General features: G+C 50.6%; 1 protein-coding gene across 1 annotated transcript in view; it reads left to right on the top strand.

The window, feature by feature from the left end:
• Prdm16 (PR/SET domain 16) overlaps positions 1–23,015 on the top strand; it is a 211,452-nt gene that overhangs the window by 51,315 nt on the left and 137,122 nt on the right. Inside the window, exon 3 of the mRNA XM_059255932.1 lies at positions 777–827. Coding sequence (XP_059111915.1) covers positions 777–827 — 51 coding nt within the window. The remainder of the gene's footprint in view (positions 1–776; positions 828–23,015) is intronic.

Below are 23,015 nucleotides of genomic sequence, written 5' to 3'. Positions count from 1 at the left end.
TCTCCTAGAACAGAGCTGGAACTCATGGCTTCCTTGAGCTCTGCCTCCCAAGCCAAACTGGAATCCCCAGGAGGACAGGACCATGCCTGCGCCTGGAGCAGAGCCTTTTTTACATATGCTCTGCTGAGTTTTCTGACAGAGCTCCAAGTCTGCGTCACTTTCAGGGTCTGGACTCCCTGCTGGTGGCAACCAAAGGCGGCCTGTCTTAAGATGTGTCAGCCTTCACCCTATTACTAATGGGCCATGGGTTCTCAGCAGAGCAGCGCCATCTCTGAAGTGGAATTGTAAAGAACCAACTATGACATTTGCAGGGAAGAAACACCTCTCGGGTGTTTTTAGTCCCCAGCAAATGGGGGTCTTCTGTTAGAATAAGGGTACTAAGCAAATGATCAAGGACATGCATATTCACTTTGCTCTTGACTGTGGATATGATATGACTAGCTATATGAGTTCTGGCCTTGACTTTTCCAAAACAATAGATTGTAACCTAGAATTGTAGACCAGGTTAAACCTTTCCTCCTGAGTGTTGCTTTTGGTCAGGATATTTTATCACACGTACATGTACACACACACACACACACACACACACACACACACACACACACACACAAAACTAAAAGAGTCCCCAACAAAGAGTTTCCCTTCATTTCTCAGGGAAGCCATGAGATCTTGCCTCTACACTGGCAAGGTGTTGCTCTGCCCATGGTTCACAGCCCTCTGCAGCTCGAAGGTGACACCTGTCAGCCACTAACAGCCCTTTCCAATTTGCTTTGCAGCAGATGCTGACGGATACAGAGGTGTCATCCCAGGACAGCTGCATCAAAAAGGTAGGCAAACGTCATTCCTACCTCCGTCCGAGTACCCTTTCACATAGACCCTGGTGGAACAGCTATGTGGTTGTTCTGAGCTTCAGAGCGAAGAAGCAGTCTGTGATCAGAGCATTATCTACACACAGTTATAAATGTGCCATTAGGGGAGACACTCATTTTCACTGTGTAAGGGGTGGGAGGGGGTCACTTCACTGAGCCACCCCAGCTCTTGAGAACAGAGGACAACCCTGGGCCCGTGGGAATGCTGCAGGCCATACAGACACATGGAAACTAAGTAAAGACAGGTTGTGTTTATTTAACTGTCTTCACTGAATGCTCACATGAAAAGAATATTGGGGGGCCCGCAACGGGCTGCAGATTCAACAGATCCTTTCGCTGCACTCTTAACTCCCAAAGAGGGCTCAAGCGTCGCTTTAAGTAAGCAAAGCATTAAGCAAAAGAAAAAGCTTCAACTGGGCATTGTCTACCCCCTTTCTGGCTGATGATGGATCATAGCTGGTCGACAAACACGGCTCTGAAAGACCCAGAGACAGCGAGAGAGCTATGCGGAGGGGAAAATACACATGGCCCAAGGAGACACACACACACAGAGGTGCGAACACACCTAAGTGTTCACACTGCAGTCTACATAGTGGTAAGAAGATGGTCTCCAGTGAGCTCCAAAGCTTTCCTTGAGCTCAGTCACCGGGTATTTCTCACAATGCACGCATTCACAGGAAAATGCACATGTTCACACAAGCGTCTTATCCCGTGTTCACTGTCTTCCCATAAAATTAAAGTAACATCTCACTGGGTGTCTTTGCCCAGGAACAAAAGTGGGCATGGAGCTCCATTCACACATTGCTACCTGGAAGTGGTGGTGGGGTCTCGACTCAGGCTGCTGGGGAGGCTGCATCATCACCACACAGTCCACCCAGTGTTGTTCACCCGGAATGTGCACCTGAGGGGTCCTGCCACCCCAGTGAGCAGACAAGCCTGACCTGATGTACACTAAGCTAGACACATGGGCAGAGCTCTCTGCAAGGGCTGGGACCTGTCCTTCTCTCGGGCAAACCTCAGGCAGCATTTTGGAGGTGAAGCTGTGACAGTGGCCTTTCCTTTCTCCATCCTTCTACCTTTTCAGGGTACCGTGCATCAGATTCTCTCCCTCCTTTTATTCTCTGGATAAATTTATGTTTTTTGAAAGGAAAGGGTGGGGACTGGAGCAGAATTCTGTGTCTCAAATACTGTGGAAAAGAGAAGTCCATTCTATGTCACAAACAGAGCTGGGCAGAGTGGTACTCACAGAGACCACCTTGTTGTCTGTGTGTCTTTGGGTGTGCTGCCCAGCTGGGGTATAATGGTAAGGCAGGAGATCAAAAGGTCAAGTTCAAATGTAAAGGGCCATGAAAAGGAAAGTGCTGGATGCTTTTGAATGGAAACAAAATAACAGATAACAGGAATGAGCCTGGCTACTCTCCTCTTGCTCTGGGGTGGGAGGTGGGGATACTGTTTGTGATTTGTACTTTTTTTTTTCTTATAAAGTATGGTTCTGTGAGGTCGTGTCTAACCTGGCCCCAGATCATCCTGAGAGCTGCTTGTGGGGCAGTTGTAAAGTACACCACAACCAGAGACTCACTTGAAGATGCTTGGGGGTCAGAGCTGTCTCGATTGCAGATCCCTGTGACGCCCCTGAAGCTGCAGCCAGGCTGAGGGGCTCAGAGAACCAACAGACCAACCTCCATATAGGCTGCAGCATCTTGGAAGCCAGAAGGGGACATGGGTGGCTGTCTGTGTCCCAGCAGGCTTCTCGACGGCCATCCCAGCCTGTTTCCTTCTTCTGCCCTATTGGAGGAAGTTAGAGACTGCTTGTCCAAGCTCTATAGTGCTTCTCATGAGGCTGAGGAGCTGCTGCAGCATACCCCAGGCGCTGCTGAACAGAAGTTTTCCAGCTTTGGCTGAGTTCAGACATCCCTGCTTCTCCAGGATCACTGAACAAGAATTAAAACCTTTGTCTTAGGTCTGGACCTGAGTAATGAAAGGTGGAGGGGACTGAACTGAAGATGGGAATTATAAGTCAGCAGCAAAGGGGGTCTCATGCCAGGGCCTAGGGACAATAGGGGACACATATGACTTGGAACTTCTGTCTAGGTGGAAGTTTCTGCCTCACTAACAGATGTGTCACTTGATGCTATGGTTAGTATATACTGGAGCCTTTTTTCCCCCCTTTTCCTGAGGCAGTGCCACACACACCTGTGTATGTTTGGATTACACAACGACATGCACACTTGTATTAAAAATATGATAGGGAAGTATGAGGCAAAGGGGCATGTGGATGGCCTTGGGTTGTTGAATTGCCATCATCTCTGAGCTTCATGTATTTCCTGCCCTCCATTTGCTTCTGTGAAATGTAGCAGACTTGATTTAGATCTTTCAGACCTTGACACTGATGCAGGGAGGAGACATGGAGGGAGGTTGCTATTGTAAGTATTAAGTCTTGGAGAACGGTTAGTACAGAGATAGCGCGTTCTTCTGAATTTATTCAGAATTTATAGTAGGAGCCAGCAAGCATGGCTACACATGGGACAGCTGTGTCAAGATTCACATTCAAGACTGTGCAGACCTGCACTGAGCGAAGCCACCACTGGCTCAGTCAGTCCCCCCAATCTGTTCCCCTTTGTCCCTCACTGGACCCAGTCTCCTGCTCACCCCATTCACCCCTCTGTCTCTTACTCCCAGCATCCCTCTGGACTCCGTTGTCCCTAACATTTCCATCTCTTGTGGCCACATGCCCCCAGCTTCAGTGCCTGTGTTCCAAACCTCAAACACCTAAATCCTGATACCATCTCCGCCCCTGTCCTTCATGCCCTTGGGGCACATCACTTGAGCTTCCCCAGAAGTCACTTTGGCCGTGGTCAGACCCAGTCAAGCTTCTTCCCACAGCGGAACCCAGGACCTCTGGGGCTGCCCCTCTGCTGGCGACTCTATTTAGTCTGTTTACTTAGAGGGAAGCCCGGGGCTCCTGGAGAGCAAACATCTGCGGGAGATAATCTAGCGAGCTGTCCATCCATCACTCGGCTGCGCGGCTCCCTGGAGAGCACGTCGGAGCCCGTAATAAAAAGGCCGGGAGAAGAGGCTTTGGGGAGGAATAAAGAGCCGTGTTAAGGGCTCGCAGAAAATGGATGGAAGACATTATTAAGGCTCAATGGCCGCCTTATCAAAATCCAATAGGATAGACATTTGGCAAAGGCTTAAATTTATTCTTTGACTTTCTGGAGGGCTTGAATTTATCCGTTAACAAGAGTGTAGTCCACCCGGGGAGATGGTATCGGGCGAAGGAATTTTGATTCAATCTCTTCAGTGATATGAAAAGGGAAACACAGGGCCCCACGGCCTTTCCCTTTGTCCCACTTTATCTTGTTTTCTTTCTGCATCTTGCAAAGGAAGGAGGTGTTAATACAGGGCAACTGGGAGAAAACACAAATGAAAGGAAGTGACCTTTTTCTCTGGTATTTTTATTTCCGCCTTTCCTCCCTTTCTCTGCTCCCTCTCCGCCCCCAAATAAAGAAATCGGGGATTTGTACCATTATAACTGGGACTCAGGGCCTGGAAAGGTTCCTGTCTGGAAGGGCCCAGCCAGCACTCCTGGGCCATGGCAGGAGGCACAGAAAGGGTAAAGAATTAATAGAGAGGGTCAGCGATGGGTCCATAAATCTCTTCTAGTTATTATTTCGTACAAAATGCTACAGGTCATAAAAGCCACCTGATAGCTCTCAAGTGGTCCAAACAGGATGACTGACTGATGATTATGAAAATCTGTGAAATGATTATTTGGGTGTTAGAAGCATAGTCTTTCCCACTGGGCTTGGGGACCTTTTTCCCATCGTATGGTCCTGGGTGAGCTGTCCCTGGTGACCGGAAGCCCAGAGGCCTCAGGACTTGGGAAGGATGACTGGAGCCAGGAGTGTGAACTCAGCCTGCTGAGGAAGTGGGACCCAAGGTAGCTAGACAACTACCAAGTGGCTTTTGTGAAGCAGTTATTGGGATGTCACACACCCCGAGATCTAAACCTGGCCACAACTGAACGAGCTGTTTGCCTCTGCAGACTGTTCACAAGAGCTGTGCAGCCAGGGGTTGGTTTACAGTGTTCCTGTGCAGCTGGAGGGTGAGGCAGTGGGCAGACACACACTGGTGCTGTGCAACAAGGCACTGACCTGCAGGTCAGGATCTGGCTGGGATTTATTGGAACCGGAAGGCTCTCCACCACCACCCATAGCTTGGCTGAGGGCTGTGTCACTGAGGTGAGCTTAGGAACCTCTTCCTCTCCAGCCCTTACCAGACAGCTGGCCACAGTCAGAGCCCATCAAAGTACATAACTGTACTGCATTTTCCCTACAGACTCTTTATTACAAAAAAAAAAAAAACCTAAAAACAAAACCCAAAAAAACCCAACAACAACAAAGCACTCTAACACAACAAAGGCTGCGATTGAAATTATTAATTTGCATGTGGGATCAGTTATGTCTTTATGAAACTAAAGTGTGTTTAGCTGCCCCGGAGACAGCCCCGAGTTGATTTTGATAATCTCAGGCTGAATAGACTTGCCTCGTTGCAGTAAGCCGGGGACAAAAGGCTGGACAGTGGTTGAAAGCCCTTTGAGGACATGTCTCTCTTTCCATTGTTCTGGGGTTGCTGATAAAAGAACCGGGAGTCCATTAATTCAGTGAATGAACATATAGCAAAGTCAGTCCCCTCTTGAGAACAATAATGTTGAGGTCAGCTTCAGTTGCCATGGAAACTAAGTACTCCTAAGAAGTTTGCATCCTTGATTTTGCTGAATCAAAGGCTGCAAAGTGAAGAGGTGTAACACGGCCACCGAGACAGCAGAAAGTCGGGAAGTGCTGCCTCCAAGGGTCCCCATCTCCTGAGGGGGCTGGGCCACTGGCCTTGGGACCCTCAGGGGCTCTCTGAAACCAGCCTACTTGTCTGGCTTCTTCCCTCACCCCTTCCCGCAGGACAGAGGATGCTGCTTTCACAACTTGAGACTTGTCCAGAAAGGCCCCTTCCAGGACTCTCTCCAGTGACAGGCAGAAAGCAGTCTGGGGGAGGGGCTGCCTTAGAAGCTCTAGCCACCCCCATCGAGGGCAGCTTGGGGCCCCAACTGGACTCTGACCTCACCCCCTTGCAGCACCTGAACTAGCTTCTTAGGGCAGGGCCTCGAACTGTGGCCCCTTTGTGAGATGATAAGGGTGACTAATGGCCCGTTAGCGTGGCCTCAGTGAGTTATGGGCAGCCCCCAGCTTGGTGATGATTGTGTAAATGTACTCCTGAGCGGAGGTGAGGCTGATCACACCCCCACCACCACAACCCCACCCCCACTAGAGGCTCCCTTAAATCAGCTTGAACCATCAGATTAGGTGGGCAGAGGTGCAGCTAATTAATTTCCTGGCGGTAATTTATTACCTGCTCCCGTGGGTGTTGTCTCCAGGGCCCTGCATGTCAGATGAAGGCTGAGACAGCACTCAGCCAACTGGAGGAGGCTTGGAGGTACACGGGGTTGGGCAGGTCGGGGGACTGTGTTCATTTTTCCCTTTGTGTGAGAAATAAGTCAGATTTTGCTTTCTCAGAAACCTCTTACGTGGCGTTCACAAAGGATCTCTGGGGAAGTCTCTAGGTAAAGGTCCTGGAGGAGGCCAGGAGTAGGAAGCTGGCTGGCCCTACCCTCTCGTGGGTTTCAAGCAGGGAAGGAGAGCAGATGCCCCTGGGGACCCTTCTCCGGCATCAGAAACTGTCGGCAGAGGTCCCTTCCCCTGGAGGCCTGGAGTAGGAGCCATCATCCTCGCCCGTCCCCACCCAGGAACCAGGCCCTGCTCTTACTTTGAACTTTGAAGTTGTGACCACATTGTCCTCCCCTGAAAACACATAATTATAGGCCCAATATTCTACAAGGTCGAGGGATTAAGTCAGGTGTGGAGCGAGCAGCCGGCACGGTTCTAGAGTGGACAGACTGGGAGGTTGGAACCATGGCAGCTCCTCACTAGAGGTGAGAAAGCAAGGGCTTGTCTGAACTCAGGCTGTGAGCGTTGGGCCTCTTAGAACGCCTCTGTCTCCAGAGTCTCTCCATCTACAGCACAGAATTCACAGTGACCTGCCGTCCCATCCTCACAACAAGCCAGCAGCATCTATGGGCACACAGGTGACCCTTGTGGGGTTCTCAGACCCTGTCACTGTCACCCAAGCAGCCCTTGCCAGAGAGCATGGGGAAGACGGCCGAGTGAGACAGCCTCTCCTCCCGTACCCAGATCTGAACAGGATTTATTGGCCGCATTACTGGCTTTATAGGAGCCAGATGGAGGCGTCAATAAAGTCGGTCTGTAATCTTCAGGTGGGTGCAATATTGAGTTAATTAAATTGTGCCGCACTATTAGGAGAGAAATATATATCAGCTGGAGGTTTGCTTTAGAATCTTCTGCCTTAAACACACAAATACGGACTCAGCCAAGTCCAGAGTCATAAGCCTAGATGAGGAGGGTCAGCTGTGGCCTTCAGCCGTCCAGGCACCTGCTCCATTGCACTGCATGATACGAAGACGCTCCAGGTTCTGGGCAGACGGGCACCATGTGGCTGGCATAGCTGAGCAAGCATGGTTATCAGCTTGGGCACCACAGATGCCTTGAACACTTCCCGGCAGCCCATCATTTTGCCCATGTCATGCTGTCTGACAGCGGTGCATTCCTGGAAGAACGTACAACTTTTGTATACAGCAGGATACAAAAGTTGAGTCTGTTTCCTCCTTATGGAGCAGGTTAAGCTTCTAGGCACTGCAGAAAACAGGTTCTGGGTCCATTGAGAGCATCAGAAGCCACACTCGCCTGCATTTGTTTATTTAGGGCAGAACCTCCTTAGAGCTTTGTCTCCGGGTAGGATTCAGGTGGACCCTGGAATCTTGGAATAGAAAGAAGAGGAGGAGGCTTCCCAGACAAGAGCTGCCTGGTTGGTTGGAGTTCTCCAGAGGAGACAGGCCGTTGTGGAAGGCCGTGTCATCCCTTCAGTTCTAGGAAACCACCTGTTGCTAGAGAGGAGAGCTGTACTAGGTGCAGGGAGAGTAGCCAGGGGGTGGGGGCTGTCCAGTCCTGAGAGAAGGCACTGACATCCCAAGAGTACTTTTGCTTGCTGATTCCTCTAAGGTAGTGGTTCTCAACCTTCCTAATGCTGCGACCTTTTCATATGGTTCCTCATGTTGTGGTGACCCCAACCATAAAGTTATTTTGCTGCTATCTTATAACTAGTTTTGCTGCTGTTATGAATCATATTGTAAATATCTGATATGCAGGATATCTGATATGTGACCCCAAAGGGGCCATGACCCACAGATTGAGAACCACTAATGTATGGAGTGGGTAACACTGGCTCCTGCTCTGAGGGTTCCCATGCGTAGCTGCCACAGCTGTCCCTGAGTCCAAGCTCTAACTTGTGGATCACATTTGTGATTTCCTTGGGCCACAGCAGAGGCAGGAAAGGGGAAGGGCAGACAGGCATGATGTGTTCCAGCTCCCTGGCCCCCTCGAGGCGTTGTGTTCCAGGTGCCATACAAACTCATTCATGGCATCTACACTTGTGTTGGCCACTTACAGAATACGAGCCTTGTGACATGTTTACTGTCACCCTGTAGACATCTTTAGCCTTGCTTTACTGGAGGGCAGGGAGACAGGGCAGCACAGGAGCCAATGCAACACTGTCAGATGCTAGCCAGGAGCCAGGTTGTAGCAAGGACTCTTAGATGTGTGTCAGATGGTTCCACAGGCTCAAGTATTGCTCTGTAGGCATGATGTGAGGCTGATTTGGGCCCTTCCACAGCCAAAGCCAGAGTGGTTGGTTGTGCACTATAGGCCTAGCTGAGTTCAGCACTTGGCAAGCTTGAGTGAGCTGGAGTCATTGAAAGTACTTGTATTGGTAAGTTATTGTCATGATGATGCTAGATGACAAAGCGTTTTAGGAACCGGTGACTTGAAAGCCTCCCTGAGTCACTCAAGCAGACAAGCCAGGATGCCTTGGATGTGGCATCGGTAGAGCATGCCTCTCCTCTGATGGCCGGACCCAGTAGGATATGAATATCCATTGTTGATTGTCTGCTGTGTATGATTCTGGGGCTGGGGGTGGAGAGGAAGAAGTACCTAGGCTCTATGTCAGAGCACAGAAAGAGCATCTGGCCACTTCTGCCCACACTAGCCCCGGCCAGCAGGACAGCGGGGAGATGAGCACTGCCTCTCTTATGTATGCCATAGAAATGGATGGGACGCTCTCTGGAGGAGGTGGTATCTGGGCTGACATCTGGCTAGTTTGCAGGTCATGAGCTAGGGCACTGGTCATCCTTCTGGATCTGTTGAGAATGAAACCCAAGGCAAATCCTATGCGTCCCATGCAGAGACAGGATAAAGTATGCACAGCCATCCTTTCCCCACATGTCCCTGCTGGACTCAGGTCGACCTGTGTGTATGCCTAACCTTGAGAGCAACTGTCTCAGGTGGAGACTCAGGACTTCTCCAGACCTGTAGGGGAAATGGACTACTTGCTTCAAGAGATGCCAATTGTATCTTAGTGATGTCCCAGGGCCTTTTGCTGGGAAAGCATGTGCCTGGGGCTGGGAAAGAAGAAACCTAGGGTGGCTCCTGGCTGATTGTCATTGACTAATGGTTGCAAATTTGGATAGCAGAGTATATAAACCGAACCAACCAACTCAGTGGTCACTGCCCCCAAAGTATCATCTAGACAACTTGACATCAAAAACAAGGCTTGCAAGTCAAAGAATGGAAGCAGAAAGAACAAATAGAAATCTCAAATGCATGTGGACCTGTGAGTGGAGCCATCGGCAGATGAACGCATGGCAGGATCCATATCTGTGACACTGGGCTTCACTAGAAAAGGGCTAGGGTACACAGGTTGGTCAGAGCTAGGGGTTACTCTATAGAAGTGTGACAAGAGATGCCAGGCTATGTCCATCTGTTCAAACCCAGAGAAGGCTCTACTCAGAGTTAGCCCTAGTGTAAGCCTGAATTCGGGCCAATTACAATGTATCAACGTTGGCTTATTAACTGTAACACATATGACTGTAACCTCTAATAGGGACAGTGTGTTAACTGTCAAGGAGCCCTGGTGGGGGCTGGAGGGGAGCCACGAGGAGCTCTGTCACTCGTGTTTCCATAAACCAAAACGTGTTAGGAAAAGGAGTTTTTATTTTATTTGTTGTTGTTGTTTCAAGACAGGGTTTCTCTGTGTAGCCCTGGCTGTCCTGGAACTTGCTCTGTAGACTAGGGTGGCCTTGAACTAAGACATCTGCCTGCCTCTGTCTCCCAAGTGGTGGGATTAAAGGCATGTGCCACCACTGCCTGGCTTTTTTAAAAGTTTTAAGAGCTGGGGGAGATGGCTATGTCTGTAAGGTTCTGGATGTGCAAGCATGAAGATTTGAATTCAGATCCCTAAAACAAAAGCCAGTCATGGAAACATGTGCCTATATAATCCCAGCACTGGGTAGGTAGAGAGAGGAGGATCCCTAGAGTCAACTGGCTGGCCATCTTAGCCAGTTGGTGAACTCCAGGTTCAGTGAGGGATGCTGGGCTGGTTAGAAAGATACCTGATGTTAACCTCTGACTTCCACATGCATGTACACACATACAAAGATTTTGAAAAAGTGGCATGTTATACCCAGGTGTGAAACACACACACACACACACACACACACACACACACAGATGTATATGAATGAGGAGGCTAGAAGGAAATGTACACAATGTCAGGCTGCTTCCTGGCGATATAATAAGGATTGTTTTAAATTATAATTTCATGAGGTGTGCTGCAATTGCTGATTCGTTAGGTCATGTATAGTGTGTCACACACTACTGACCACAGCAGCATGACCCAGGGCGGGCATACTTGGCACTGGTGGTGATGGTCATTCGGCTTGGCTTGCTGAGTTCAAAATTTTTGTGTTCAAAAGTTCTCTCTTGCCTTCAAATGAGGCCTGGATATCGGGTGACATTCTGCCAGCTGGGGCTAGATGGAGATACCTTGTGCAGGGGTATAGGAAACTCCTAGGTCAGTCAGTCAGTCTCTACAGCCATGCCCCATAGAGCTCTTCGCCTCCCATCCCATAAACAGAAAGTTCTAGAGCCATCTTGGGTTCTGAGTCACACTGGGCTTACTGAGAAAATAAAACTTTGTGGTACTTTCAAGGCTGTCATTGTGTGTGACAGTTCTTCTAGACAGGCTCTCACAGAGAATTCCTTGAATGCTGGAGTTTCACAGCCTGCAAAGTCCAGCTTTGCTTCCTTCACTGACAAGCGCTTGGTGAGCACCTACTGTGGGGGACGAGGAGCTGTCCGGGGTGCTGATTTGCCAAGGTTCTCCCCTCCTGGAATTGGGGTCTTGAGAACCCAGTCCTGTACACAGAGGGCCGCTGCTTTTCTCCGTCTTCTGTTATAACCCATTTCAAATTGAATATGCCTTATGGGGACACATTTCCAAGACCCTCCTGAGCTGTTTGCTTTGTGCTATTTTTAATTTTGATTTTTCCCTTTTTAATTTTTAAGATTTATGTGTTTTAAGAATTTTGCATGTGAGTACTATACTTTGATTGGTCTCCTCAACCTCTCCCCCATCCAGCTCTTCCTATGACCACTTCTCAGATTCATGGCTACTTACTTTCTGATTGTAATCGTTACATATACATGTGAATAAGTTGGTAAATACAACTGCTAAGATCATTCAGTGTTGCTCATGTGTCTTTAGGGTCAACCTCTTAGGATTGGCTAACCTATCATGGGGCTCACCCCCGAAGAAGACTGATTCTCCTTCTTCAGCATCCATTAACTGCCTGTAGCTCTCTTAGAGGCGAGGCCCCATACCATGTCAATTGCTGCTGTTGTTTTTTCTGCCTTGTTTAAGCAACCACATTGTTGAAAATTCTTGAGTGCAGCTTCCCTCTCGTATATAGAAAACACAATCTCAAGCAGACACCTGGGTCTTGCACTCTTCCTGCCCCTCTCCTGTGATGTCCTCTGAGCTTTACGTGTACTGTGGGGCCCATGTTGTAGATGCATCGATTGGGTTGGGCATGCCACAGTCAATTGTTGTGTGCACCTTGTTCAATTACGATTCTAAAATGGTCTTTATCTACTGCAATCTTTCTTAAATTTTAAATCTATTTTAAAATTGCATTTTAGTGTGTGTGTGTGTGTGTGTGTGTGTGTGTGTGTGTGAGAGAGAGAGAGAGAGAGAGAGAGAGAGAGAGAGAGAGAGAGAGCACACTCATAAGCATGTGTGTTCCATCGCTACGGGGATGTCAGAGGACAATTTTAGGGGTTTGGTTCTCTCTCTCTCCACCATATGGGTCCTAGGGATCCAACTTAGTTGTCAGGCTTAGCAATGAGCATCTTTCCTGCTAAAACATCTTGCTGGTCCTGCTGTGTACTTTTGAGGCAGAAGTGTCCCACCTGCAGATGGGCTGGGCTGTGCCCCTGGGCACCAGTGAGCCAGGAGGCCCAGCCTGCCTGGGCAGCTCCTTTTTCCTCCACCATGTACAGGGAGGAAGTGCAAGGATAACAAATTGGTTTGGTAAGAGGGAGCGCAGTTCTTAATTTAACAGATTCAGCATGATATGCCATTTTCTTATTTAATACTCTTTCTTTCTCTGACGGATACCCTCTCTCTGCCTTGGCCTCTTTGTATGCTAACAGGATTCGTTATCCACCTGACACCCACGTCCATCAGCCTACTGCACCCGGAAAACAACAGCTTCTTCTCACCCAGTTAGCAAGATGTTGCTCCAGTGTGCTGTTGATAAATGAAGTCATAAAAAGCAAGATGTATTATTTTATGTTGGAGCCTCGGCTCTGTTATTTCTGAGCAATGGCTGAGACCTGGAGGATTAGCCTCAGAAATGTTTGCGTTGTCGGGGACGGAAAATTATCACCCAGACAGAGTCTGGCACGGTGTTCATCACAGACCAGTGGGGTGTGGGGGGCTCAAAGGCTACAGAATCTACTTCACAATACTCACAGGGTGAGGAGGGAAGGGGCGGGCTCCTGTGCATGCAACATTTACTTAGAAGGTCCAGCGTGCCATGGCCAGGCCAGGCCAGGGCTTCCTTCTAGCCCTCCAAACTGGGGACTCTGGGTTCCTAAGGCCCTGAAAGGGCAGATAATTATCGGAAGAGAATCTGAAGCATGGGCACCCCAGAGAGCTGCAAAAATAAACCGAGGAGGAGGAGGAGGGATCTGAATAGCTTTCCTCCCTTTGTACTTCTGTTTTGGACAAGCAGTGCAGAGGCAGGAGTGAGGAGAACTGGTGGAAGAGAACATCAAATTAGACCTCAGAGGGAGCAGGATTGGCGGCCGCCTGGGGTGGGGAAGGGCCGGGGGCGTGGAGCACCTCTGTCCCATGGCTGCCCATGTGCAGCTCCCAGGAGACAGAACTGGCTCCAGGGAAGACCCCGTCCCTCCCTGCTCAGCTCACCTGAGGAGGCCCAGGGCAGGTCTAAAGGAGAAGGTCTGCTTCTGGGGGTGGCAGGTGGCACAGCCGAGACTCTGCAATGGCTGTGCCAGGGTAGGGTTTGCCTTTCTATTGGCAGTCACCCATGGTGGCTCTGAGGCTGTGGCGGCAGAAGCCAACATGCCTGTTCTCAGGCCACATTCTCAGGACCTCTATGGGACTCACAGCTACCCTGCAGGGCAGGAGCTATACTTCCTTTGTGTACTTATGAGAAAACTGATTGGGACAGGTACATTCACTCTCCCAAGGTCAGCCAGGTACAAAGTGGCAACCTGTTCCCACTGGGAGGGGGGGAAGCTTCTGATCTAGATAGACTCAGGCTCTTCAGTACCCACTGTGCCCAGAGAGGACCCAACAAGCGTTGACCTGGCAGCCAGCAGCCCACCTCCTGGGCTCCCCAGGGACCACATCTAAAGGAACCCTGTGTTCTTTACAGGCCCCTCCTAAAGCCTGGGGTACATCCCATCTCCACTCCTCCTTGTTCTTTGGCAATCATTGTACTGTGACCCCATTTTCCTACACCTGGTGTTGTAGAAAGGGCTGTCCTCCAATTGGCCTTCTTTATTAAACCCCCAGTTTTTGAAATAGCGTGTAACTCAAACACCCATCAGAGCTCTAGTTCCTGTCGGGCCCCTGGCTTGCTAGCATTACCTTTTTCCTCTTTGCGATCCGCTCCCACACAGAGGACTCCACTAGGGAAGTGTGGCTTCTCTGTTCATCCCACTGAGCCCCTTCCAAGGAGAGGGAAACTGCTCCTTCACCAGCCGGAGCAGGTCCTCCTGTCCTGTAGCCCGTTGTAGCCCTTGGGAAGACTTCCTGCAGTATGGGCTCCTGTCATCTCCGAGACACTCTGGAGCTTGGTTCACCTCATCGCCACAGTTTGTCTCACTGACACACTCCAGAAATCACATGATGCAAACACATTCTATAGGCACGGGGGACTTAGGAGTGCAAAGGACTCTGTGGAAGTCAGACGTTTTCATAGAACGTATCTGTTAAGCTCATGGTTTCCATGTCTGTAAAATAGAGAAAAATAACAGTTCTTGCTCCACAGTTGTGGTTGTTTACGTGAGTCACTACGTAGAGAGCACATGTGATAGCACCTGACAGGAGTTTGTGGCACATAGTGAGGCAAAGGCGGGGATGGTAGTTGTGAGAGTGTCTATGGTGATGTCCGTAATGATGATGCGATTATGGCGATAACGATGGTGGTGATGGATGGTGGACATAGTGATAATGGAGATGATGGTGATGATGATGGTGATAATCATGGTGAATTGATAGTGGTGAGATGATAGTATGTTAATGATGGTAAGAACTGTGGTAAATGTGGGTCTAACCCTAACCCTGACAAGGACTTCCCCAGATGCCCTCATTACCAAGAGCAGCTGCTCACAGAGGGCTATGAAAACTATGGGAGCTTCAGTCATAGCTCCCCATTATGGGGTGACCTGGGTGAAACCCCGAGTGTCTTAGGGTCTTGGCTCCTGACTTGCCAGCACAAGGCAGTTACTGTGTACTCCCTCCCTCCCTCAAGTTCTCCAGCAGTGTGGACCCCAGAGATAAGGCCTGGGACAGCACTGTGCAGAGTGTTCATTCAGCAAGACAAGGTATTAAAAAGAAAAAATAACAGGAAGAGGTGGAAGGAGACGCCGTAAACCTCCCTCACACCCCGGCCCTCATAGACGACCTCTCACATAGAAAAGCGGGCCTTGGGGAATTAATAAGAAATACAGGACTTCCTGTGAATTAGCAAGTAGATTGTGAGCCGTGAATTACTTTTTTCCTTTGAAAAATGATGTAGCCAGGTCAAAATATTTTTGCATTTCAAACACTTGAGTTCCTTTGTCCTGGGGGCTGACATGCCTTGGTTTCCATGTAGCCTCACAATGCAGGGAAACATCTTTTAACTGCCAGACAGCCTCCTGATAAGCCCATGACTCTGTGTGCTTGGAGAGCCGGGAGAGGCCTTTGCAAACTGTGTTTACACAGCAGCGAGAGTCCCTTCTCCCTCTCAGTGAACAGGCCCTGGAGCACAGGTTACACAATCCTGTACTCAGAGCGGCTGCCCACACCCATGCTGTACCCACCTAGTCTGGCCTGGAGAGGACCTGACCCCCAGGTATCTCCTCTGCCTCACTCAGTAACTGCTTGGCTAGTCTGGGAGACTGGCCCAGTGCTCTGGAGTCACTCTTTTTCATTAAGTCCCTGGAGAACCAGCCAGAGCACGACCCCACATCAAGGTGTGCCAGGGCTGTAGACAGCGCCACCTCACTGGGAATTTCACCAGGGATCTCCCACTCTGCTGCATCCGCCTCACGCGACCCCGCAGGCCGAATCAGCTGCTAGTTTCTCTGGGCCACAGCAACATCCCCATTTGGCAAAACCTATCATTTACTCCAAGGAGGCCAGCCTGGACCAGACAGGCACTAGAGAAAGAGCCCCATCCAATAATGTAGGTAATAAGAGGCACTCAGAAAGGCCCTTGACGTTCCTCAGGATGATGACAGAAGGGGATGAGTGACCAACATTCATTCATCTCTCTGTTCAGTGGAGGGATTTCCCTTATGCTGTAGGTCCCCTCATTTCATCCAAGCCATTCGGTGGAGGGGTCCCCTTATGCTGTATCTCCCCTCATCTCATTGACTCCCGGCTCTTCCGAGGGTTCTGAGCTCAGGAAAATGAAAGACTACCAAAAGCTACAGAGTGCTGAGCTGGCCTGTGACCTGCCTGGCCTTGTTATGGTTCAGATCTATGTGTGTTTCTTGAGCACACATCCTACCTGCTTGGGATGAGTGTCCTCAGCTCCTTGAACAGGAGAACAAAAGGAGAAAACCTAGGAGAGGGTATAAGGAGAAGGATCACAGTAGCACAGCCTTGAAGGGGCCCCTTCACTTTCCTAGTGGGGCCTGCAGACTGTGTACTGCTGAGTCCTTGGGTACCCGGAGTCAGTGGGCTTCTTGACTTAGGGTGGAGCTGAGATGAAATAAATCCATTCATCATCAGCTGAACATACTGTAAGTGAATGTACTCAGTTCTTCTGTTCCATTTCACTCTGCAGGGATGTAGCCCCATGTCCTCGGGGCTATGCAGGAATCCTAACTTGGCTGCTGCCAGCATGAGAGAGGGGTGGGCCTGCACATCCCAAGATAGTCTCTGAGAAGAGACTTGAATCTACAATTCGAAGTGTGGTTTCTATTGAGTGTGAATCACTTTTGCCCCTGCAGAAAGTAAAAAAAGGCCCTGAATTATAGTTGACAGCTGAAACTCTGTGTGTGTGTGTGTGTGTGTGTGTGTGTGTGTGTGTGTGTGTGTGTGTGTAGAATGAAGGCCCAGGACAGCCCACGTGTGACTGCTGGCAGGAAGGTGTGTACAGGATGAGAAGCCTCAGGGAGAGGTGTGAGCAGTGATGGAGCAAATAGAGGACATTGATTTGGGTATCTTATCTGTGAGGGATGCAGGCTGTCTCTGGAGAGTATTAAGTGGGAATGTAACAGTATGTGAGGACAGCCCTTCTTTCTTACCTATACAGCATTAACCTGTTGGGAAGAAAAGGCTGGAGGAGACTCATAGCACAAGTGAGACTTGGCATCAGGGTCAGAGGAAGGTGGGTCACTTACATCCCTGCCTGTGGATAACTTGTTCATTGACCTTGTGATTTGACCTTGGCCCCCAGAAGCCTGGCAAATGCTGAGTCGGGGCCACAGTAGCAGGTGTGCATGATACAGGCTGAGAAGGATCAGTCACTAGGATGGGGTTGGATTGGGCAACCAATGGCTTGATATGGGCTAATGAGGTGCAAGGGAAGAGGTCGGTGGTGCTGGGGGCAAAAGGGTTGCATCTGGGTTCGTAATGAAGCATGGAGTAGGGAAAGGGGGTACGTTGAGTGTAGAAGAAGGATGGGCTACCAGTGCATGATTTCACTGTGAGGAGGCCGGTGCCAGCACCATGAGACTCAGACTCTCATGGTGACAATGAGTAGAGGCGGTAATGCCAGCAGCCAGCAGCCCCTGTCTGGCTGGGGGGGCCTTAGAAGTACAGCACAGACAGAGCTCTTGCTGCCAGCCACTCAGTTCATCCTGGGGATTCGAGCAGGGAGCTGAGGGCGTAATGGGGAGATGATGGTGAGATCCAGTGAATAACACAGAGTCCAGCCAGTGCCCCCTGTATGTAGACAGCACCTACCAGAGCCCTAGGACTGGCTTCTGGTCAAGATCAAGGCCTGAGAGCCCCATGACCCTTTGCCACCACCAGCTGGTACCACACGAAGCCCAGCCCCCTCCAGAGATGCCCTCCAGCCTGGATGAGGCCATACGGTCATTCTTTTCATTAAGTCCCCATTGTTTTGGGTCCAGCTAGGGGAGACGTGCAGCCCAGTTGCTTACTCAGCAAGAACTGCCCTAGCTGCAGCCATCGTGAATGCATATTTAATAACCATTTTCTCCAGAAACCATGCCGCTTCGGAAGTTCAGAAATAGGCCTCGCTCTTCAGTTGGTAATGAGAAGTTAATAAAAGTGGGATTTTGTGCAACACTGGCCCTCTGACATCTTAATCTTTATTAAAGAGACGTAAACTTCCACGGAACTGGCGGGCCTGCCTGGCACAGCCAGACACCAGGAGAGCGGGTAGAGGTGGCCGAGGACGGCCATGTACGCCTAATCCACCAAGAACAACTGAGCTGGAGCCTCCTCTCCCCTGGGGCCTCTGGTGCTTACCTCAGCAGACGTGAATTAATTACCAACCTCAAGAGCCCCAGAGAGGCCTGTGTGCTCTGCATGGTTCACACTGGAAAGGGACCAATAAACTTGAGGTGTTGCTGTCAGGCTTTGTTGGGGGGAGCTGGAGTTCTGCAAAGTGGATGGTGTCTTGCATTTCCAAGGCCTTTCTTCACCATGGGTGGAATGACCCAGCAGGTTTCCTAATACCAGGCACTGCCATGCATGCCTGCCGTGAGTGTGATCGGGTGCACTTGGGACCCTATTACCTTTTACATTTTATTTGTGTGAATGTGTTCATGTGTGTTTGGGTATGTGTGCATGCATATGCACGACTGTGCGTATGGAAACCAGAAGTCAACACTGGGTGTCCTTCCTCTACCTCTCTCCACCTTATTTATTTTTTAAAGAGTTTTTGTTCTCTCTCTCTCTCTCTCTCTCTCTCTCTCTCTCTCTCTCTCTCTCTCTCTCTCTCTCTCTCTCTCTGTGTGTGTGTGTGTGTGTGTGTGTGTGTGTACATGTGTACCACATGTGTCTGGTAGAAGCCAGAAGAGGGCACTGGATGCCCTGGAACTGGAGTTATGGAATGTTGTAAACTACCATTTGGGTACTGGGAACCAAATCAGTTCCAGTGCTCTAAATGAGTGACCCGTCTCTCCAGCCTTCTACCTTCTTTCTTGAGACAGGGTCTCCCTCTGCACTCAGAGCTGGACAATTCATCTGAACTGGCAGGTCAGCAAGCCTCAGGGATCCGCCTGTCTCCACCTCCCCAGTTCTGGGATTGTTGGTACACACAGCCACACCTACTTTTAAAGTGAGCACTTTGTGGTACCCAGCATGTTCATCATATTATACGCTTTGTCTCAGAAGGCTTTCATGAGCCCAGCCCAGACACCACACCCATTCAGTGAGAACATGCCAGTCCTCCTTCCTCCAGCCCCCCAGCAGCCATGTATCTGTCTGTAGTCAGTCTCTGGATTCCCCCACAAGGCACAATGCACAGAAATAAAATCAGGCAGCATGCCTGTTTTCTCACTCACTTTCATGTGTTCTAGGTCTGTGGGTTCCCTGGCATGCCAGATAGGCTCCTCACTGGCCTATCTGTTCATCCAGGTTGCTGTGACTAGTGCTACATGAGCATATGTATGCTGTGATTAGCGCTGTGTGAGCATGTGTGTGCAAGAATCCATTTAAGCTGTCCTTCCTCTTCTCTGTGCCCAGTGACTCAACTCCTCCGGCTGGTCTGTCAACTTGAGGGACCTGATCTGTGTCGGACAGCACGGAGCGGTCTGTCCTCCGGTGCCATGTTCTTTTACCCCCTGAGATGCTACAGTCCCTGAGGACCGTGTCCCTTTTCCTCCCCTTATTAGTTGGAGCTGAGCAGAGCTGGCCTCTCGATGCTGTGAGGGGATTCTCTATCCATAAGCCAACATGAGATCATAACTGTGTTGGAGACTGAGGACCGGTCCAGACATAGAGAGCTTCACTCAGCCCACCATGAGGGATGGTGGGGCAGACTCTGAGCCAAGTCAGAGGTGTGACTCGGGCAGCCGTTGTTCTGCTCAACTTCCAAAGGAGAAGCCTGTATCTGAGTTGGAGACAAGAATTGGTGCTGACCGAAGGACCCCTCAAGTCATGTGATACCACATTTAGACATGGGACATCATAAGCACATGCATGCAGGCCCTGGTTGAGTCACCCAGTGTTAGCCTGCTACGCTGCAGGTTGGCACCTGGCGAGCATCACATCTCGTGGGTCGTGTGGAAGCGTGCGTTTGTCATCTGCTAATCCACTGGGAAGGAGAAGGGCAGTGTCTTTGTCAGTCTCCGAGCAATTAGGATAATTAAAAAAGAAAGCTTATTGGGTAAACATGCTCTGGGATTGTGACCCCTTAATTAATGGACTACAGGGAGAAATTACAGCAGTGGCAAGATAATTAACACTGTGCTTGGGGAGGAGGGCCGTAAACAAGGGTGAGAGGACAGGACCACTGCAGGCGTGAGGCTGGCTGAGGAGGGTGAGCAGGCCCACAGCCCTGAGGCAGGAGGCCCACCCTTGGCTCTGGGCAGGTTGAAGGAAGCCTGCCCTCCAGTGTCTGCTTCAGAGACCCATTTCACTCAGCGGGAAGCTTGGTCACCTCCTCAGCCTTCAGGCCCCCACTGGCTACCACTGTGGAGGCCCTGGGCAGATCACCAGAGATTGGCTGAGGTGGCTCCCTCTTACCACCTCTGTCTCTAGAGTCCCACTATATTCTGATATTCCTAAAACCCTAGAGATGGAGACGCAGGAGTCCTCGTCTGGCCGGGACCCCCACCCCTCTCTGACAAACATCTTGGAGCCAGAGATGCTTCCACCCTCTATGCTGGGGACTGGAGTAGTCCGGTTTGTATGTTGTATCCCCCGGGGCCCAGGACCTAGGCTACCTGTGAAACACAGTGAGCCTTTTCCTCACCTCCAGGCCTGTTGGACACTGTAGGGATGGCAGCTTTAGGCCTTGGCCCTACCCTTTATAGTAGTAGGGGGCAGGGACTGGTACAGGATATGGTCTACTTTTCTAGAAAGGTCCAGACAGAGGAACTTGTAATATGCTGGTCTCTCATAGATAAAGGTGTCTATACCCATGTGCTTGGGTGGCTGAGAGCTGGCTGGTCAGTCCTGGGGAGGAGTAAGGCCTCCTTGCAGCTGGATGTGGGCCCTGCCTGGTCCCTGATCTGGTATAGGAATGCAAGACTGGAGGAAGTGTCTGTGGTTCATAGGTACAGAGACAAGACCACGGTCCCATTTGCTCTTAAGATCAGAACTGAAAGTGCCATATATTCCTCAAGGACAGACCCAAGTGCTTCTCCAAACTAAGAGGCTGCCCTACTCACATCCCCATCATACCCAGATAAACAGGGTGAAGGACCTGGAGGTGTGGGGATGGGCCCTGGGGTCAAATGTGAGGAGCCCCCTTGGTGGCCATGGGGCTGAAGTCCCACAACTGTAGTGGGTAGCTGTTTGAGCCATGCCCTGAAGCACCACCCCTAGTGAGGCGGCTGTAGATGCTACACCTGTCTATGACCTTGAGGTACCTGCCCCTAGGGCGTGGCCACTGGGGACCCTTAAGACCTGGGATGCCTTCCCCCCCTCTCTTTCACATAGTGAGAGCTGGCGCCCAACGTGTGTGAGGAGATGCTTCAGGGCATGGCTCAAACAGCTACCCACTACGCACAACAGCAGTGAGATGACCTCAGAATTGCCCAAGGGTAAATAAACCTGGAATTGGTGAATGAGCTAGAGACTGAGGCCAGCTGGGTTCCCAGAGTCCCCACAACCCTATAGTCCACTCAGGCACTCAGCCTGAGGCAGAAGCTGGACTTGTGTTTCTCAGCTTCAGTTTAGGGCAAGGCCAGTTGGAAGAAACATCTGACATCAGACTCCTGTCCTGTCCCATAATCGAACTGAAGTTACTAATCCCGGGTCTCAGGAAGCAATGACTCAGAGTCAGAGTCCTTGATACAGGCCTCCCCACTCAGGTGGGGTACACCCTGTCCTCGCTTGCTCATGCTGACTGGTTAGCTCCTAGCCCTGACCCAGCCACCTGACTGCAGAGTGTCTTTGCTGCCAGACATGGTTCCCATGTAGTGACATGGTTCTCCCAGCTCTGGGTTACCTGCCGGCCATCTGCCCAGGTGAGGAAGGTGTCCTTGTGAGTAACAGGAGGACACCAACTTTAGCAGTCTCATAAATATTGTCCTGAGAACACTGGTGGCCTGGAAGTTCCCAGGCCTGGGTCCTGGCTCTACTTCCTATAGGGCAGGTGCAGGAGGACTACTGTCACAGGCCTGGGCTAGCTATATCACAGGAATATCACTGCATTTTTTCACTGCAGTCCTTGGGACCCAGAACAGTCAATACCCTGGTGCTTGGGGAGAGTGCCTGGCCCCGTCCTGTGCACAGAGGCAGCAGCCTCACACACATTGCCCAGCATCACAGAGTCTCTGCTGTCAGGATCCTTCCAGGGACCCTGCTGTTTGGTCTAAGTCTAGAAGCACCTACCTCCCAGGTCCTCTCCAGGGGATGTCACAACAGTGGCTTGTGAATAACCACGTCAGTTTTGGGCTTACACAAGTTAGGACAGCCCACTGTCTCTACCAATTCTCTCAGGTCCAGAATTTTAAGGAAGGCATACAAGCTTTTCATCTGATGCCCATGCCCTTGGGAGGTGGCAGGGAAGAATCTCTCAGTCCTGAGACAGGGCTTAGAGCCAGCACTCCAGGCACTGAACATGTTGCACAGGTCTTGGGCCCTCCCTGTCCTTGCCTAAGCTGAGGGCGAGCTCCCTCCACTCGCGTGCTGGGGAATTGGACACAGCATTGCTAGAGTCACAGGCTTGGCCCATGTCCAGCTGCAAGGAGGCCTTACTCCTCCCCAGGACTGACCAGCTAGCTCTCAGCCACCCAAGCACATGGGTATATTGATACCTTGGCCCTAGGTATCACTCTGATCAGGGTCATAAGATGGTGCACATGGGCTGGCTCTGGGACCATGGCCAGTGGCCTCTAAAGTGAACAGCATGACAAGAGCTATGTCTATTTTCTTGGAGTGGGTCAGATCCCTGCAGTCAGTTCTTAGTTCTTGTGCTCCACATCCGCAGTCGACCCTACTTACTTTGCAGGGTTTCCACCCTCTGTGAGACCTACTACAGATGACAGAGCTGTGACCTCCACAAATCTGCAGAGACTCGGAGGCCCAGCTAAAGGAGTGATCTGCACGTGGAAGCCCTGGTTCTCCTATGGTGCAAACAGAATGGACGTCAGTAGCTGACCTCCAAGATGGCTGCTTCGGTTCCTGCTCTTTTGTGACTCTCTACACAAGCCAAGGAGATGCCAGCTGTATCTTGGGGAGAGCAGGAGAGGGGAACACTTTCTTTTCCTCCAGGTGGAGACCCTCCATGTCAGTGAC

Source organism: Peromyscus eremicus, chromosome 2, assembly GCF_949786415.1.
Source record: "Peromyscus eremicus chromosome 2, PerEre_H2_v1, whole genome shotgun sequence".
Classification (NCBI taxonomy): domain Eukaryota; kingdom Metazoa; phylum Chordata; class Mammalia; order Rodentia; family Cricetidae; genus Peromyscus; species Peromyscus eremicus.
This window is presented reverse-complemented; position numbering and strand designations above follow the sequence as displayed.